Here is a 19111-nt window from a genome sequence, read left to right on the forward strand (position 1 = left end):
ACCAATTAGTCTTTTAAAAGTTACGCAAGTTCTCCATCTCCCCAAAGTAATCGTCTCTGTCTCTCCCCCAATGATCATTATTCCTACTCATCCATCAAGACTCAGCTTTCATTTTTTGTACTTGTCCTTTTCTGTAACACTGTGAAGTGATCAGAACTTCCTTTCTAGGCAAAGGGGTATGCCAGAAATTCAGCAAATTGGGAAAAGGATGTCAGATTATTAGAGTTGGTTTTTATCATTAAATGGATATTTCAGCCTTTTATACACAGCATTTTACGGTCCATCACTCCTTACTCAGTCTGAGGAAGAGCATCAGATCCCAGGCTGTGGATGAGGAGGTGGCATCCCCGAGGCTAACTGGAATGGGCTGTAGACACCAGGTTAGTGTCCAGAATTTTGGTATAGGGACCTCCCTCCCACAGGCATTGCCTTCTCCTCCTGTTCTTAGGCCACGGCTATGGAAACACAGCAATGCAGTAGCATCAGGAATAAGGATAATTAAGAATATAGAATTGGAACATGATTCCATACTCTTCATCAGTCTTCTCGAGAGGATTCTGACCAAATGACCTAAAGATAAGGATGAGCCCATCCATGCTGTAAAGTAAAATACCACTGGGATTCACAGTTTATTGAAATTTAATAAAAATTATTTCCAAAGAATGGGAATCCTGGGGTAGCGAAGCAATTAATTAAGCAGTTCATCTTAAAAGATGGAATATTTGGAACACCTTAGCCATCGTTCAGTGCCAAAATGTTTGGGTTTTTCACATCACATCCGTCCTTTTCATCTTCTCATCTTCAGCGAATCATTCCTCATGTTTGTAATTAAAGCCATATTTACCATCATAATATGCAGTCACCCGAGCTCATTTTGCTCTGAAGTCAGTGACATTAAACTGTTCTGTTTCTAATGTGTCCCTTAACTTGGTTCTAGTAAAAGCAGCAAGCAGTGGTATTTAACATACAAACTCATCAAATTCCACATAAAATGTTTAACCACATTTTTAAAAACTCAAGTGTCCTTTACACTAGCTACCTTGGAAGTAGTACTGCACTTTTTTCACCATGTTGTCATTGTGTTATGCATTCTTGGAATTTCCTGTTTGTAACTACCTTAAGATCCATTCATAAACCACAGAAGAAATCAGTCTTGCTTTATAATCCTATCTAAGTTGACATACAAAAATAGCATTGCCCCACTGGATCTCTTACTTTATAAACCAGATGTGGCGCTACTGACTTTGGACTCTTTGGAATGACTTCCATTCCCACTCCACTCAGCTGTCATTGTTGGGTGAGAACATGCTGGAGGGTGAAACCAGGACAGCTGGCCAAGGGTGGAGCCAGGACATTCCATTAGAATGTCTAATCCCTCAAGGTGACCACTGATGGAGAGTACATGAATTTGGATGTTCTAATAAATACATACTTTTAAATGGCCTCTAGAGTAGTTTTACTTCCCTAATCTCCACTCCTTCCAGTTCAAGGGCAAATTACAAATTTTTACTTTTCAGGCTGCTTTTTAAATTTCACTTTTCAGAAATGCAACAATAAGAGTTAAAGGTAGTCCTCCTCTTAAGCTAGAAAATACTGGTATAGGCCAGGCGCGGTGGCTCACACCTGTAATCCCAGCACTTTGGGAAGCCGAGGCAAGAAGATCACGAAGTCAGGCTGAGGCAGGAGAATTGCTTGAACCCGGGAGGTGAAGGTTGCAGTGAGCCGAGATCACACCATTGCATTCCAGCCTGGGCAACAAGAGTGAAACTCTGTCTCAAAAAAAAAGCAAGAAAATACTGGTATATATCCAGATGCAGTGGGCTACAAAGCGTGGGATGATCATTGATTCCTGTTATACTTCTTTTTTTTCTGTAGCCTTGGATCCTTAAACTCACCAATAACTGAACCTACAGTGATTACAAACCTGATAGAACCTCATATTTTGAACAGAAAAGGAGGCAACAAAATTGCAGCGTGTGTTTGGGGCAGAGGTCGGGAAGGCTGAGATGTAGACCACAGCTGCATCTTTTGGGCCAGCAGCCCTTCAGGAATGATCAGGGAACGGTGAGCAAAGGAGCTTGTCTTATAGCTGCTGCACCTATCCCAACCTTTGTCCCCATTTATCTCTCATTTAGAAAACCCTCTGGCTCCAGGGGTCCTTCTATTGCCTCCATGTAATAGATGTCTGCATGAGTCAGGGGTAGAAACTCCACCCCTCCAGAGGTGAGGTTCTTAATCCACAATGAGCTGCACGTGTTTCCAAGGACAAACCTTAGTCTCAGATCACATTCACATCAGAGGTCCTAGGTCACTCAGTTCACTTTCCAGGATCATATACATTCTTTCATTAGTGTCACAAGAGATACGATAACTTCTGCGGGGTCTTCTGATCCATGTCCATTGTGAGCAAGAGTGACTTGACTCAGACAGATACAGGACAGGATATGATTCGATCTTCTAACATCACACTGATTATCAGGAACACAAAGTAAAGGAGGAACATTGTGAAGCCCAGGATCTTGTTCATTCTCCATTTACATGACGCAATTGAAGAGATCACAAACAGAAGCATGAGAAAAAGCAAAACAATTGCACAAAACAAGCCATTGCTGCTGACTGGAACTGGCTGTAATCCATTAATAAGACAGAAAAGCAACCAAGGAACAGGCAAGCTGCAAGATTGAAGAAACAATGTGAATATCCTTAATGTTTATAATAATCCCATACACTTAAATAGTATTTTACAGTTTACAAAGTATGTATTCTTCCACCAAGAAAAAAATCTATGAAGTGAACAAAAATTATTAGCCCCATTTCACAGACAAGGAAACTAAGTTTCAGGGAAATTAAACTACTTGCCCAAGGATTCGCAGCTAATAACTAGAAGAGCTTAGGTTAAAACTGAAGTATTCTGAGTCTGAGCTTTTTTTTTTTATTTTCTGCATACTTCATGACTTCTATATGACTCAGATTGGTTGATGTGTGCCTTTTTTTTTTTTTTTTTAATGCTGGAATTACAGGCACACATCACCACACCCAGCCCCAGTGTGATATGTACTCTTAAATCTCTACATCTTTATAAGGCCTACATTTCTTTTAATTCTTTAGTGATGAGGGCTGCCTTTTTACCTGCCCCTCACCCCAAATACACATACACAGATGCAAATTTAAGGAAACAAATCTACCACCTAAATTCAGAACATGATTGGGGAAATGAAAATAGCCCCTTTCTGACAAGGTAGGGAGAATGGGGTAAGAGGATGGGTACAGGAGGGTAAGGCATTTGCACGTTATGCAAAATGCTGTTTAGAGCCTCTGAGCTAGCAGGAGTTCACATACAAAGGAGCAAGAGTAGTACCAAGAAGTGAAGTTAAGTCATTGCTCCTTCCAGTCCCACCTCCACTGCCTTGAAAGTCAGTGAGCAGAGCATTTAACGGTATTTGGTAATGGAATGAAATGGACTTTGGTTTTCAATTTATCTGTAAATTCCAGTCAGTTACATTTCAGGCAGCATTTTAGTTCTATTATCCCATCTGGCTATGATGAATGAAGGGAAGATATTTTGTTGCTTTGCAGAAACTAACAATATAAATGCCCTTTTATTCTATGTATAATGAATAAAGCAGAAAACCAGTGAACAGCCAATGCAGTGTTTCAGTCGTATGTAACACCCCTTAGGAAGTAACATTGCCACTCACCCCACAGTAATATCAAATATGTTACTGCCCACAGAGCTTGACACAGCCATGTCTCCCAGGCCTTTTCGAGCGACAATCACACTGGTGATGAGGTCAGGAATTGATGTGCCTGCTGCGAGGATTGTTAGGCCCATAATCTCTTCAGAAATGCCTATTGTTTCACCAACCTGGTAAACAGCAACAGTAATGAGAAACCATGGCAACAACAGGTGAAAAACCTGAGGCACATCCAACCACTATCCACATCCTACTTCGTGCAAACAGAATGCCTTCTAAGGAGCTCAGCTGCACCCCCTCAGCCTGAGTGAGGAAGGGTGATAGGCGGACCGACAACTGAGATGGCCACAGAGAGGAGGAGCAAGCAAGACTCCTGCTCCTGGCTGCAGGGACCATGTTGCTCTTCTTTTCACAATTGGACTAAAAGTTACCTACACCAGATCTGCTGCTCACTGTCATTCCAACTCTTAACACCCCTACCTTCCCACAAGAACTGCCCTTCCAAAGAGTTGTGCATGTCAGCATTTCTATTTCCAGGAATGTGGACACTTGCTCTGTGCCAGGAACTAAGAGGCTGGAGGTGGAAGTACGAGCAGGATGACATAGACCCTAACCTTAGCCTTTTAGAGAGGAAAGCTAGTAAACAATTATTACAGTGCAGTATTCCAGGCAGAACAGAAACACTATGGGTACTCAGAGGAAGACTAATTGAATGCCAGAGAGCAGGCAAAACAGCTGGCTCTCAGAGTGCATAGGATTTCACCAGGTGAGAGGGATGGGTACATGGCGGAGAAAGCAGGAAATAAGGCTAATAAGCCATGGTCAGCTGGAATCAGGCAGGATTCCAGTGCCTTCTATGCCCATACTACAGGATATGACAGAAAAGCCACACTTGAGAAGCACTGCATTCACTGGAATAAAAAGTCTACCTTTAAGCCTTTACAAGCAACATAGAAACAGCACGAATTCACTTGATCCTCGAGATTCCCTGAGTACCGGAAATTGATCCTGAAGGAAAGTGTCCTTGGGACCTGCTGGTAAAGGATTTTGTTCCTGCTGTTCACTCACCTGGTGAGCCCACCACACCATGAGGTATGAGAACATGGCTATCCACACGATAGATCCCAGGAAGGTGAAAACAAAAAACTTCCTAGACTCCTGTTTGAAAGTTTGAAAAGGATGAGAAGTAAGTTGTAGAGGCAAAACGTCTTTGACCCTTCTGAGCAAGCCCAAGAATCAGTGACAAGGTCTAATGGAAGAGTGATGGAGAGGAACTGGAGACATTTGACCTGAGGGCTCTCTCTCCAGGCTGAGGACCTTGAGATGGATGGAAAAGGATGGGGATGGGGGGTACAACTGTAGAGGAGTCCAGCCAGTAGGGTGGACAGCAGTCACCAGATGGAAGAAAGCTGTTTGCTTGCCCTAGAACCAGGTCAATCTAGGTATCTGGTTTGGCTTTTGCAACCTCCTTGTACCATTCCTTTCTCGTCAGACCTTTCCTTCCAAATAAGCATGTTGGATACAAATACCAGTGATTTCGCTGGGTTTTGGGAATACTCCTGTGAAATATGGAGGAGGTTTAGTGCCATCATTCTCAAATTAAAATCAAGAAACTGAGATAGGAGTCAAAGAGGGACGAGTGTATACTGCTTATACTGGTAGAAATAAAGCACATTTGAGGTCTAGGGTCTCCCAGTCCCAGTGGTATGTCCCCTAAGCACATCGTCCCCCTCCCAGGCTTCAGTCCCTTCCCAGATCTCAATGGTGGAGCCCTGCTAAGCTGGTTGTCCGTGGCCTCTTCCTCCTCTTGAGTGTGAGCCCTGCCTAGAGACCCCACAGCCTTGCTGGGGATAAAGAGTCTGAGATCCAGATGGGCACACTCACCTGCCTTCGGACGTCGGGGACTGTCAGCCACAGTGGGAACACGATGGGCAGGAGAAAGAGGTAAATGGCCTGCTTCTGCCTGGTTTCAGGCCAGTCCAGGGACAGAGGCTCTTCATTTCCCTCCTCCTCCTCTTCCTCTTCTTCCTCTTCCTCTTCCTCCTCCTCCTCTTCCTCCTCCTCCACTTCCTCCTCCTCCTCCTCTTCATTATCCCCTCCATCACTTCCCCCTCCATCTTCTACACCTTTCTCATCATTTTTGGCTTCACCGTGATTTTCAGCACTGAGTTCCTGGCTTTCAGTTTCACCTTCAATACCTTTCATTTCACCATCTTCTGCGTGGATTTCACCCTCACCTTCACCTTCATTGTCTCCTTTTCCTTCTGCATCATTTTCTTTTTCGTGTTCTTCTCCTTTTCCTTGTGTTCCAGTTTCACCTTCACCTTCTGGTTGAGTTTCACCTCCGCTTTTCTCTTCAGTTTCACCTTCACCAGCAGTTTCGCCCTCTTTGCCTGTCATTTCACCTGTGCTCTCAGCCTCAGCCACATCTTCCTGCAATCCAAAACCAACAGATTAATGTATGGTAACTGCTCTGATTGTTTTCCTTCTGATATTCCCCCATTTTCTTTGTTGGCGTGCTTCTCAGAATGTATCTGAAAACTTAAGCATGAGGAGAAAACTAGTGCTATAATTCAGCAGAATTCCCATGACCACACTCCTACCTAGTGGCTGTCCAGCTTTTATTTGATCATTTCCAGGGGTGGAAAACTCACCACCTGAAGCAGCTTCTGTCATCTTTGGCACCTGTGATTCCTCTGAAGTCCATATTTATATCAAAGTTCTACCCCCGTGTATAGGTTTACTCTTTGATGCCTTACAAAACATCAATCTTCCATGAGACAGCTCTCTTTCCTGGGTTAAAGATTCCCAGGTCGTTATATCATTTCTACATGCTATGGCCTAGAGCCTCCTCCCTATCCTGGTAAACTCATTTTAATTGGCTTATATCCCAGGAGGCGGGCATCCAAAACTGAACACAGAACATTGCATGGAGTGGAACAGGACGATCACCTCGCTTGTCTTAGATACGATACTTCCATTAATGTTGTTTAATATGGCATGACATCCTTTGGTGGTCACAATGCATTGCTGAGTCTACTAAAACTCCTAAATTGTTTTATTACCTTGTATCTATAAAATAAGGATGATAATGCCTATTTATTGAGGGTTTTTATGTGCCAGGCACCATGGGAAGTAGTTTAATAATAATAGTGAGCACTTACTGTGTTTTATGAATCAATTAATTCATGATATGGATAGAATTATGCTCATCTTACAGATGGAGAAACTAGAGTAAAAGGAACTAAGTAACTCACCTGTGGTCCACGTAGTTTGTAAGTGATGAAGTCGGGATTTGAATACGGATGGTCCACCAAGCTATCCTGCTTTACCAATACCAGGTAAAGGTCCGAATGAGATGTCTGGCTCCCAAACCTGGTAGCCTGAGGAGCTTATTAGAAATTCAGATTTTTAGGCCAGGCACGGTGACTGATGCCTGTAATCCCAACACTTTCGGAGGCCGATGCAGGGGATCACGAGGTCAGGAGTTTGAGACCAGCCTGGCCAACATGTTAAAACTCTGTCTCTACTAAAAATAGAAAAATTAGCTGGGTACAGTGGCAGGCACCTGTAATCCCGGCTACTCAGGAGGCTGAGGCAGAACTGCTTGAACCCAGGAGGCAGAAGTTGCAGTGAGCCGAGATTGCGCTACTGCACTCCAGCCTGGGTGACAGAGCAAGACTCCATCTCAAAGAAAAAAAGAAATACAGATTTTCTGACCTCACTTGGACCAACTGAATTAGAATCTCTAGGATTGGAAGCCAGGCATCTGTATTTTAATATACTCACAGCTGTTCCTAAAACATCCACCTTTAGACCAGTGTTTGGGAACAACTGACTATCTCCACACACCCTAAAAGCCATTGATAGCTGGGTGTGGTCTCAGACATAGATACCTATGTTTCAACTACTCAGGCAGCTGAGGCAGTAGGATTGCTAGAGCCCAGGAGTTCCAGGCCAGCTTGGGCAACATAGTGAGATCTCATACCCCCGTAAAAAATGTAAGAGCTGGGCCGGGTGCGGTGGCTCACGCCTGTAATCTCAGCACTTTGGGAGGCCAAGTTGGGCAGATCATGAGGTCAGGAGTTTGAGAACAGCCTGACCAACATAGTGAAACCTTGTCTCTACTAAAAATACAAAAAAAAAAAAAAAAAATAGCTGGGCATGGTGGTACGTGCCTGTAATCCCAGCTACTTGGGAGGCTGAGGCAGGAGATTCGCTTGAACCTGGGAGGCGGAGGTTGCAGTGAGCTGAGATCCGGCCACTGCACTCCAGCCTGAATGATAGAGTGAGACTCGGTCTCAAAAAAATAATAAGAGATAAAATTAAAAGCCATTGATTCAGAGTGTCCTCAGATTAGGCACCCAGCTAACCTATAGAAACATGCTGGTCCATCCCTTGAGCAAGAGCCCTGGGCTGTGTGTTCATGGAGTAAATACGTTGTCTGTAACAAATGTCATGATATTGGCAACCCCCAAAGGATGTTGAGTGATTCTCAATTGTGCTGCACATTAAAATCACCTGGAGCCTTTTTAAATTATTGATGCCCAAGGACCCACCCCAGATATTCTGACTTCATTGGTTAAGGGTGGGGCATGGTCATTTTTTTTTTTAACTTCCCCAAATTATTCTAATATGCAACCAGGGTTGAGAACCCCCAACGAAGACATCAGATACTACTGGTGAGGCCTGCGGTTTGAACTGAGAATGAGGATTGAGAAGATTTTAGTCTGAAATCATTCCTGCCCTCTCCCTTCTACCCCCATCAGGTAGAGAATGCTTCCCAGAGGAGATGACAAGTCATTTAAGCCCATAAATATGGGAGTGTCTGCCTGTTCGGCTCCCTCTTCTCTGAAGACTGTCACTCCTAATAACCCCAGCTGAGCAGGTAGCTTCTTCTTCTGTGTTGGAGTCAAGTCAGCCAGCCACAGCCAGTTGGATGAAAGCTGAATCCTTGCAAGGAGCTGGGTTGAACTCATTCTTTCTCTCTCTCTCTCCCTTTTTTTTTTTTTTTGAGACAGTCTCCTCTGTCACCCAGGCTGCAATGCAGTGGTGCGACTTCTGCTCACTGCAACCTCCACCTCCAGAGTTCAAGTGTTTCTCCTGCCTCAGCCTCCCAAGTAGCTGGGATTACAGGCATGTACCACAACACCCGGCTAATTTTTGTATTTTTAGTAGAGATGGGGTTTCACCATGTTGGCCAGGCTGGTCTTGAACTCCTGACCTCAAGCGATCTGCCTGCCTCAGCCTCCCAAAGTGCAAAGATTATAGGTGTGAGCCACTGCGCCCGGCCCTATTCTGTCTCTTTTAAGACTGGAAACCTGTCACTGATTCCCCTGTGGACTGCAGGATTGGGATAGTGGCTTGGAGTTGTGTGTGCTCATAAGGGAACAAATGAAGCCAGCCTGCCAAGAGAGGCCCATGATAGAGCCTGTACCCAGAGAAGGGATGTGAGGGAGAGCAGGACATGGAATGAGAAGCCACCAGGGTAACAGATGCCTTCTCAGGCCTAGTTCCAGCTCTTCATGAGATCAAGCCTCACTTCCTGCCCTGGGATTCCAGGGGATACCTCTGTATCCTCTTAATCCCTTTTACTTGAGCTAGCGGTAATAGGCCTACTCATGTTACCATGAAGCTGTCTTAGACGCTGAGCCCAAAGTTGCTGGTTTAAGGACGTGATATAATCAAGCGCTTTCTGGGTATTGAATGGAGAGAAGAAAAGAGATGGAACTTGCAAATGGGATGTTTCTTACTGTCAGTCACTCAACATATATTGAGCCAGTTGTGCACCAGGCATTCTGCTTCCCTCTGTAGAGGAGACAGGGATGACTCAGACTTCAACCTTGCCTTCAGGAACCTCACCACCAAGTAGGCTTAGAATCCAAAGAAGACAATTGGTAAAAGCCCTGAGATAGATGCAGAGCACCAGGGGCATTCAGATTTGGAGTGGATCAAGGCAGCTACATGACAAAGGTGTTTATACTGGCCAGGGGCAGGGCCAGGGACGGGGGTGGGTGTGCATGGTAAGATGAGCATATATGAAAATGGAGGAGAAAAGGCATTCTAGGGAGAGGAAACCATGTGAGCCAAGGCTGGGAGATAGAAAAACATGGAGATGGTCAGGCATGGTGGCTCACGCCTGTAATCCCAGCACTTTGGGAGGCTGAGGCAGGTGGATCACCTGAGGTCAGGAGATTGAGACCATCCTGGCCAACATGGTAAAACCCCGTCTCTAATAAAAATACAAAAAAAAATAAAAAAGAGAAAAAGAAAAATATGGAGACAAGAAATCCAGTTTGGCTGGAACATGATACAAGAAGAGACCATGAGGCTGTAAAGACAGGGCAGTGTCAGGACTTGGCTCTGCAGACAAGGCTGAGACGCCTGACCAGGTGCAGTAGGCAATGAGGAGCCTCAGAAGGTAGGAGCCTCAGAAGGTTCGAAAGCCTTCACCCAGCAACCCTCCCACCTGCATTTCAAGCTTCCCAGTGCTCTGGAGCTACCTGGTCTCACTGTCACCTAGTTGCTGACAGACCCACTAACAATTATTCCTTATGTTCTTTTTTTTTTTTTTTTTTTTTTGAGGCAGAGTCTTGCTCTGTCGCCCAGGCTGGAGTGCTGTGGCCGGATCTCAGCTCACTGCAAGCTCCGCCTCCTGGGTTCACGCCATTCTCCTGCCTCAGCCTCCCCAGTAGCTGGGACTATAGGCGCCCGCCACCTCACCCGGCTAGTTTTTTGTATTTTTTAGTAGAGACGGGGTTTCACCGTGTTAGCCAGGATGGTCTCGATCTCCTGACCTCGTGATCCGCCCGTCTCGGCCTCCCAAAGTGCTGGGATTACAGGCTTGAGCCACCGTGCCCGGCCCCTTATGTTCTTATAGCATGTGACAGTTCACAATACATTGTCAATATATTAGTTCACTCATATAAGATGTTCCAGTGAGTTAATTGACCCCATGAGATATTTGTATTTTTGAAGTGATCTTCAGAGAAAGAGTAATATTAACCTCAAATAGGATTTCAGACCTTCAGGGAGGATGTATTTTTGGTCAGGAGTTCCTTCCCTAGACCTCTCCAGTTTCGTCTGTGCAAAGGCTGGGTGCCTACCTGACCGCCTGGATTCTCCTTCTGATCTTCCTTGATGTCTGGAGCAGGGGCTGGTGTGACCGTGACCGCAGGGAGCTTGGCTGGCTCCTCCTCTTTAAAGGATAAACATGGGTTACATCAGAAGAGTGGACAAGGTTCTGAGGGAAGCTGGCATAAGTGGCTACAGGGCTATTGGACTACAAGGTTTCTGAAGGTTTATTTGGGGCAATTTCTTGTTGGTAGGAAAAGTAAGATGATGTGAATTGTTATCGCCCTGGCCTATCTGCAGATGAGAAGACAGTTGGCAAGTGACCATCCGTGCTCCCCTATAATTCATAGACATTTCCATCCTGGCCACTGTGGCCAAGGACGCTACCAACAGCTGGACAGCCAGAACAGAGAGAAGGCAAAGCTCCTAGCACTCAGAGAATGACCCTTTGGGAAGGATCCTGCTGATGCCAAAGGCAGCAGCTTTTGAAGGCTTGGAACAGGACTGACGGGAAGGGAAACTTGGAACAGGTTCTCTCACTTCTTGGCTGTGTGGCTTTGGGAAGTCATTTGACCTCTCTGAGCCTCTTGTTTATAGGATGGGAAGAATGACTGCTGTTCCACCTCCCTCCAGGGTTTGCTGAGTGGATCAGGCAGTCCTGGTGTGCCGTGCAGAGCCCACATGGCAGTGGCTGTCCCACTTTCTCAGTCCTAGCTGCCACACAGATACCGGATTTCTGTGACACCAGACCCCTGGTAGCCTTCCCTCACTGGGGTTGCTGATTTCAGACCAATAACGAGCAACATTGTCCTTGTACAGAAGAGACAGGAAGAAGAAATAAAGTCCCATAGTCTCATTTGGGATGAGATTCAGCAAAAAGAAGTGGAAGTTCAACAACCCCCTAGCCTTCCCTTGCCTACCCCAGCTGTGGAAAATGGAGAGGAAGCCGTATGGGGCCACTCTTAGACCAGCAGCCATGTCAGAAAGACAGTACCTGGGAAGGAGGAGTCTGGAGTGGAGCGGTGATCAGGGCAACACCCGACCATCACCCTAACTGACTGGCTGTCAGAGGACAAAGATGTGACTCAGCCCCTGGCCTGGCTGGCTGCCACCTCCAGGCCAAGCTCACTACTGACAGCAGGGAAAGTGGGGCAGGAGAAAACCCACTGCTCTGGCCATCCTCTCACCTTCTGGTTTACTTTCTGATTTGGCCTGGGGTTGGGCTCTGGCCTCTTGATTCAAGCTCTCCTCCTCCTTCTCCTTGGCAAGGCGAACTGCAAATGAGACAGGACATACATCTTACCTGGAATCGTAGGATAGTCCCTGCCATGCCCTTTCAGTTAGGACAGTCAGCTGAGCAGCCAGAGGGCAGCTGCAGAGCATGGGAAAAGGCTGCCATGGGTGTTGTGACATCTGGATTCTGATCCTGCGAGGCCTAGTTGTGGTGCCTAATTCCCAAAGTTCTGTTTACATTCTCTGCATCGTCACTGACTGGCTGTGACCTAGGGTAAGTCACTTCCCTTCTCAAGGCCTATTTCCTCTCTGGTAAAATGACATGGTTGGACTCAGGGCCAAGAAATAGGATTTATTTCCTTTACAAGCTCAAGTGATGGCCTGCTTGGGTACTGAATTGAGGAGAACTCTGACCCAAACTTTGTACGAAAGTAGCATGATTGATTGGTAATGTCTGTGATGGACATGGAATGGAGAAATAATTGCAGGGAGATGTTTTTGCCATCCTTGGACAATATTATCTTTGTAGCTTACTTTCTATGAATCTACTAGAAGCTTTGTTATAACTCCAGGGGGATGACTGATAGCCATGTTCATAAGCCTTCCCTCTCCAGTGGAAAAGGGGAAATGGTTCACCAACAAGCTCTCGGATACACCCTTTTTGACCCGAGGCACAAGAAGAGCCCGAGAAGGGCCTCCTTCACATCCCTATGCACATGCTTTGCTGGAGGCCCACAGGGCAGCATGCACAGAATTGTGCTGCCCTGATTTCCAGGTGAGAAACACGGGACAGCAACTCCCTTTCCCCAGGACTATGTGCCAGGAAACATGCAAAGTGCTTTATGTGTACAATTTCAAGGTGAGAAGGGAAGAAGGAACAAGGCTGAGAGGAAGGAGCCCACAGCTGTGTGGCCTGGGAGGGTGAGGGCAGTGGTGCAAGTGAAGAACAAAGTGGTGTCATGGGATCTATGGGCTCTATTCTGAATTTAGGCTGGCTGTGCCCCATGAGCACTGCGTGACTTTGGGAAGCCTGCGTGCCGTCACTAAGCCTCAGTATCCTCTCTAAAAAGGCAATACCGTCATATCCTCAGGGGACTGATGTGATGAGGGTCCATGAGACAAAATAAATAAAAACACTTTTACTGCTGCAAATGTGGCCTCACTCATATTGTTACCTTAGCACGGATTCTGAAGCCTGAGGACCTGCCACTTGCACTATAGCTGTGGACCTAACTGGGTGATTCCTTAAGCTCTCTGTATTTCAGATTCTTCATCTGTAAATTCTTCCGGAGTTGGTGAACACAGTAAATGAATGTATATAAGAATATGGTCAAAACAGTGTCTGGCACCTAGAAAGCACTATATAACGTTTAGCTGTAACAACCACCACCACGATGAAAACAAATTGACAAGAGTAGTTGACAGCGGCTGTCCCACCTGGGAAGCAACCCCACAGTGATGATGCCCAGCCTTCCAGAGGGTCCGAGTTAGAAGGAACCCCAGACATCATCTGGTCCGTAATACAGACGGACCGAGAGGAAACGGAGAAGCTGGAAAGTGCAATCTGGGAAGCTGGGTGGATCAAAGCCTCTGCCTGGCTCCAGGACAGGTAGGAAACAGATAAATGAGTCTGGAATTTCCTCCTCTCTTCCTGTCTCCTAAACTCTCAGAGTGAGTTCAGCTGCAGCTGGCTCAGCAATAAGCTCCATGGGTAGAGCCACCACTATGACACGTGTGGTCCCTCGAAGTGGCCTGGTGGGCCTGGGTCCTCATCAGAACTGAGAGGTCGGGGGCCAACACACCTTCGTCCTGACAACCCTAGCGCCCCCTTGGCACTAATCAAACCTGAAGTCTTCTGTTGAGCAATGTGTAGCTGCTGTCACAGGAGGGCTCCCTTGGTTCTGGTGTTGGCACTGAGAATATCTGCTGACTGTTGCTGGAAGGGCTCGCCATAAACACAAGCTTTCCCCTTTCCTTCTCATCCTCATCACAGCCTAGCCTCTCAGTTCCCATGTTACTGAGGAAAGCAGATCAGCTGCAGGGTCTCCCCCACCCTGTCTCACACACATCCAAGTGAAATCACCAGAAGAGGCATGGGACCCTGGAGAGGAGAAGCCCTTCACAGGGAAGGTGAGAGTTCAGACCCCAGGAAATGTCTTTTCCACAGATCAGCTCTGTGGAAAGAGCTGGAACACCTGGAAAGAGTGGAAACATCTACACGGCCATCTGGAAACAGCATACGAAAACACAAAGGTGCATCTAGAGAGCCTGGGGAGCAAAGGCCCCCATCACAGCCCTGCCATGGTCCCTGCCCCTCCCGCATGTCATCTCAGGGTGTAGAATCAGGCTGGGCTCTTGAGCATGACTGAATCCCAGAGGACATCTGCAGTCATGCACTGTGAGAGCCATTCCATGCCCCATAGACACCCAGAGACAACATAGCAACATGCTTGCCCTCCCTGGGATGATCGCTGCTGGCTCCTGGGCACTCGTTTCCTCACATGCCTCTCCCCTCTCAGCGTGGCCGGATCATCGCCTTAGCATCAGTCTCCTCTGACCTCAGCCTGGCCTGAACATCACGTAATCCTGTTAAGACAAGTAGGCCAGCTGGAGGCTGTTGGTCGTGGAGGTGCCCAGCTGGGGGCCCTCCAGTCCCATCCAAGAGAAGGTCTTTACATCAGGACTTTGCTAGAGTCAATGATTCTCTGGGAATAGCCACTGATGACGCTAAGATACAGCTTTCCTCATGGGGCCCTGGCCAGAGCATCCCCAGCATTCATCACCAGAAGCTGTCAGGGGCTGCAGCTTCCTTTCTGCAAACCCAAGGTACTATTTTTCTAGAGCTGACATTTGGGGGTGGCCTCTCTCACAATGTCTTCTGAGGTTTACCTTGAGGAATTGCTTTTTATTTTTTCTTTTCTCTCTCTTTTTTTCTAACAGCTCCATTAGCAGCTTAATTTTTTTCTCCCTTCTCTCTCCCTCTGTTCTTACCTTGAGGAATTCCTAAGGAAGGTTTCATCACTTGTCTTTGATGCAGCTTTTCACGGTATGGTTTATTTATTTATTTATTTAGAGATGGAGTCTCACTCTGTCGCCCAGGCTAGAGCACAGTGGCACGATCTCAGCTCACTGCAACCTCCACCTCCCGGGTTCAAGCGATTCTCCTGCCTCAGCCTCCCAAGTAGCTGGAACTACAGGTGTGCACCACCATGCCCAGCTAATCTTTGTGTTTTTAGTAGAGACAGGGTTTTACCATGTTGCCCAGGATGGTCTCGATTTCTTGACCTCGTGATCTGCCCACCTTGGCCTCCCAAAGTGCTGGGATTACAGGTGTGAGCCACCGCGCCCAGCCTTTTTAAAAATTGTTTGTTTGTTTGTTTGTTTGTTTGTTTGTTTGTTTGAGATGGAGTCTCACTCTGTAGCCTAGGCTGGAGTGCAGCGGCTCAATCTCGGCTCACTACAACTTCCACCTCCCGAGTTCAAGCGATTCTCCTGTCTCAGCCTCCCAAGTAGCTGGGATTACAGGCGCCTGCCACCAAGCCCGGCTAATTTTTTTTTTTTGTATTTTATTAGAGACGAGGTTTCACCGTGTTGCCCAGGCTGGTCTCAAACTCCTGAGCTCAGGCAATCCACCTGCCTTGGTCTCCAAAAATGCTAGGATTACAGGCGTGTGCCACTGCGCCTGGCTGGTATTTTTTTTTTATTTAAACAACTGACAACCCAATATTGTCTCTGAAAAGGACTTCAGAGCCTAAAGAAAATTCTGAGCCCCCAAAATTTGTCCTTGAGCCAGAAAGATCAGTCAGAGTGCTCCCTGGGACTCAATGGATCATTCTGTGGTGTCATATTCAGCTCAGCCCTCAGCCCTCCTGCCCAACTGCAGTCCAAGCCCTTGGCTTTTGCCCAAAGGCTAGCCTTTCCTTGATGGGCCTCCTGGCTGGGTTCCAGTTCTGCACCAGAGCCCCAGAGACAAGGAGCTCAAGGAGAGCAGGAGGGTAGCTGAGGAGTGCCCTTTAGGGGTCTGAGATGCAGGTTGGGGGCAGCTCTTGGGGGAAGAGAAGCAGAAGGCAGGATTTGGTAAGGTGGACAGTGAGAATCTCAGTCACTGCCACCATTTGTCAAATTGGACAACAGCCCCCACTGTACTTTGGATCCTGCTCTTACCTTCATCACCCTTAAAAGGGTGCTGGCAGCTTCCAGGGTGTCCTTTGGGATTCCTGACTTGGGGAGGAGGTGGCAGGTTTCCTAGGACTCCAGAGTTGAATATAAAGCAAAAGGAAGTGCCACTAAGAACTTCTGGGCTTTGGGACCCTACAAGAGGCGTCCCCAGAAGCAGCCCAGGCCAGTCAGCCTGGGCCAAGCTGCCTGGCTAGACACTCTGGAACACTGGGGCTGACTCTTGGGCAGTGGGCTTTGCAGGGCAGCCCCAACCCAAACCTGTGCAGAGCACACGGTACTCATAGCCTAACTGCAGGTTAACGCCTGCATTTTACAGGGAGGGACAGAGGCAGGGCAGTGGGACGTGGATACCTGAGGACCTCAGCCTCCGTGTTCCTTGTTGCCCTCTCTGGGTGAGTCCCTGTCTTGGTCTCTACCCTCTTTCCCAGACTGTCTGACTTTTACTACTTTCCTCTACTTATTCTCTCTTCCCACCCCCTCCTCACTGCCTCTCGGATTTTCAGGTCCCAGTTCTTCTCCAGCTGCAGGAGGGAAGGAGTGGACGGGGCAGACCACACAGGTCTGGAGAGGCCTTGCTTACCTTCCCTCAGGGGGTCCAGGCTGTGGAGCATAAGCTGGTAGATGGTGCTGCGGATGGTGCTGTTGTGCAGAGAGGTCGAGCTGCTCCCTCGGGTCAGCAAGGACGGGAGCTGAGCAAGAGGAGAGCCGCACAGGCCTCAGTGGGCCCCTGTCCACGCCAGGGGAGGAACCACACGAGGGCATCACTAACCTTGCCTCTTTCCCATAAAAATCAGGGAGAAAGCACAGATGCCTTATCCTGACCTCCCCTCTTCCTCCACCTCCAACCAGCAGAGTTACACTACTTTCTTTCTCAGCCTCCCCTCAGTTCTTCCAGGACTATTTTGTTCTATGTACTGAATACTTTCCCAAGGTCTCCACAGGGAGCAACCTGGTGTATTAGGGATATCATGTTACCAAGGGTTTGTACATCCCTGCAAGTACACCCTCAGAAACACTCCCTCACCCACACACCACACAGACAGACCCACTGCACATGGCTACAGCCCTTTACAGTCCACATTATCACGTTTTATCATTGCCCCACTCCCAGAGATAAGCAAAGCTGTGATCCCCATCTATGGAAAGGGAAAGGAAAACTCAAAGAAGCTAGGTGCCTAAGCCAAGGTCATGCGGGAAGTAAATGAAAGAGTCAGACTGGTACCCAGGTCTTCTGTGGTCTTCTGATTCCCAGTTCAGTTTGTTTGCTTTTTTTCTGCCCACGTGCTCAGAGACTCTCAAAGGTACACACATACACACACATTGATACTGTACAGACATAGATGTGACACTTATTCATAGTGACACATATAGAAATATCATCTGGTTTACAATGGAACATCCAAAGACAATGCTTCCACACTTGCTGAGTCCTCCCTCCCTCTTCCTCTTCTTTCTCCCTCCTTTCTTCCTCCTCATCCCTCTAATCTGAACTCTTCTGCCATCTAGTGACTGTGGTGCCACAGTACTTCACCACAAGTTTAGAGACTTTCTTTGGATGGGGGAGGTTCTTTAGGTTCAGGTTTGGAACTCCTTTCAAAGTTCCCCATAATTCTTTGCAGATACTTCATAGGCTATAAACAGCGAAGGCACAGTTTTTCAGAAACCTCAGACTCCTGCCCTCTCCAGTTCCCCTGCTATCTTTCTCTTAGTTCTGGGGCATTCCAAAGCCATAGGTAATCCGGCTTTTATATCAATCATACAATGTTGGGCTGTACACTTGGACCTGAATTCATCTAGTACAAACAGTCATTTTACAGATGCAGAATCTGAAGCCCAAGGTCACACAGCAAGCTAATGGCAGAGCGGACTGCAACATTTCAGACTTAGCTCCCAAACTAGCACCTCCTCAAAGGCCATCTAGAGGTGAGACTTCTCAGAAAAGGAGCCCTCTCCTCCCTTGCCTCACCCTGGCAGCGCTCCCAGGAGCTTCCTAGACCTCAGCACAGCCAGGGTCCCCAGCTCAGGGCCCCAATACCCCGGGTCTGTGACCATCCACTGAGACCCTGCAGTGTCCCCACTGTGCAGACTCCATACAGCACCCACCTTCAGCTTCTTGTTATCCTGTAGCTCATCCACCGCAATGGCCCCATCGCCCGGCTGCAAACAGGGAGAGAAGTCACAAGATGTTGTGGCGAGACCCTCACTTTCTCCCTACATCCCTCTCTCCATGGAAGTCCCCAGGTTGAAATACAGAAACACACTCAGAGATAACCTGGTCTCAGAAAATGTTTCAACATATTCCATTCCTCCAGTCTGACCTTCTACAACCTGGCTTCACCCTGCAATGCAGAACCCCCAGTCGAATGTGCCCACCCACCAGAGTCCGGTGGCACCAACGGTCTTTGGGTTTCTGATATGTGCCATCCTCTTCACCCACCTCAAAACCCTCATCACAGGGCCCCTCGCTCCCCATCCATAATGCTCTTTCCCTCCTCAGGCTTCTGGTCTCCACTTCAGTGTCACCTTCCTCTGGGAAGCCATGTATAATTCTTTTATAGACCCCTGTTCTTTTCCTTCACAGCACTTGCCCCAATTTATTTGGGGAAATAAGTCGACTGCCCCACTAGCATCTTGAAGGTAGACTATTTTATTCACCACTGTGTGGCCAGCATGAGAACACTGCCCAACACTTAGCAAGAGCTCAATAAATATTTATTAAATGAATGAATAAATGAAAATTAACTGTCCTCTAAATACACTTAATCTATTCTAACTCTTGTTCCCTTGTTCATGCCTTTTCCTCCTGCCTAAAATGTCTTCTCCATTCCTTTCTTTCTACTCAAATCTTACCCATTTTTTATAAAATTCAGGGTGAATTCTTTTTTTTTTTTTTTTTTTGAGGCGGAGTCTTGCTCTGTCACCCGGGCTGG

General features: G+C 47.2%; 1 protein-coding gene across 3 annotated transcripts in view; it reads right to left on the reverse strand.

The window, feature by feature from the left end:
• Positions 1 to 211: 211 nt before the first annotated feature.
• The window catches only part of SLC24A1 (solute carrier family 24 (sodium/potassium/calcium exchanger), member 1), a 49682-nt gene continuing 30782 nt past the window's right edge, over positions 212 to 19111 (reverse strand). Inside the window, exons 3-10 of one of the 3 annotated variants that reach the window (XM_011940381.1) lie at positions 18285 to 18338; positions 16762 to 16870; positions 11957 to 12043; positions 10802 to 10893; positions 5580 to 6128; positions 4764 to 4853; positions 3699 to 3865; positions 212 to 2672 (exon numbers count right to left, since the gene is read on the reverse strand). In XM_011940381.1, the coding sequence (XP_011795771.1) occupies positions 2423 to 2672; positions 3699 to 3865; positions 4764 to 4853; positions 5580 to 6128; positions 10802 to 10893; positions 11957 to 12043; positions 16762 to 16870; positions 18285 to 18338 (1398 nt within the window). In that variant the 3' untranslated portion in view covers positions 212 to 2422. Of the gene's footprint in view, positions 2673 to 3698; positions 3866 to 4763; positions 4854 to 5579; positions 6129 to 10801; positions 10894 to 11956; positions 12044 to 13439; positions 13537 to 16761; positions 16871 to 18284; positions 18339 to 19111 lie in introns of those variants that run through there. The other 2 variants (XM_011940382.1, XM_011940383.1) reach the window with 2 other exon arrangements.

This window comes from Colobus angolensis, unplaced genomic scaffold (assembly GCF_000951035.1).
Source record: "Colobus angolensis palliatus isolate OR3802 unplaced genomic scaffold, Cang.pa_1.0 Scaffold19, whole genome shotgun sequence".
Taxonomy (NCBI): Eukaryota; Metazoa; Chordata; class Mammalia; order Primates; family Cercopithecidae; genus Colobus; species Colobus angolensis.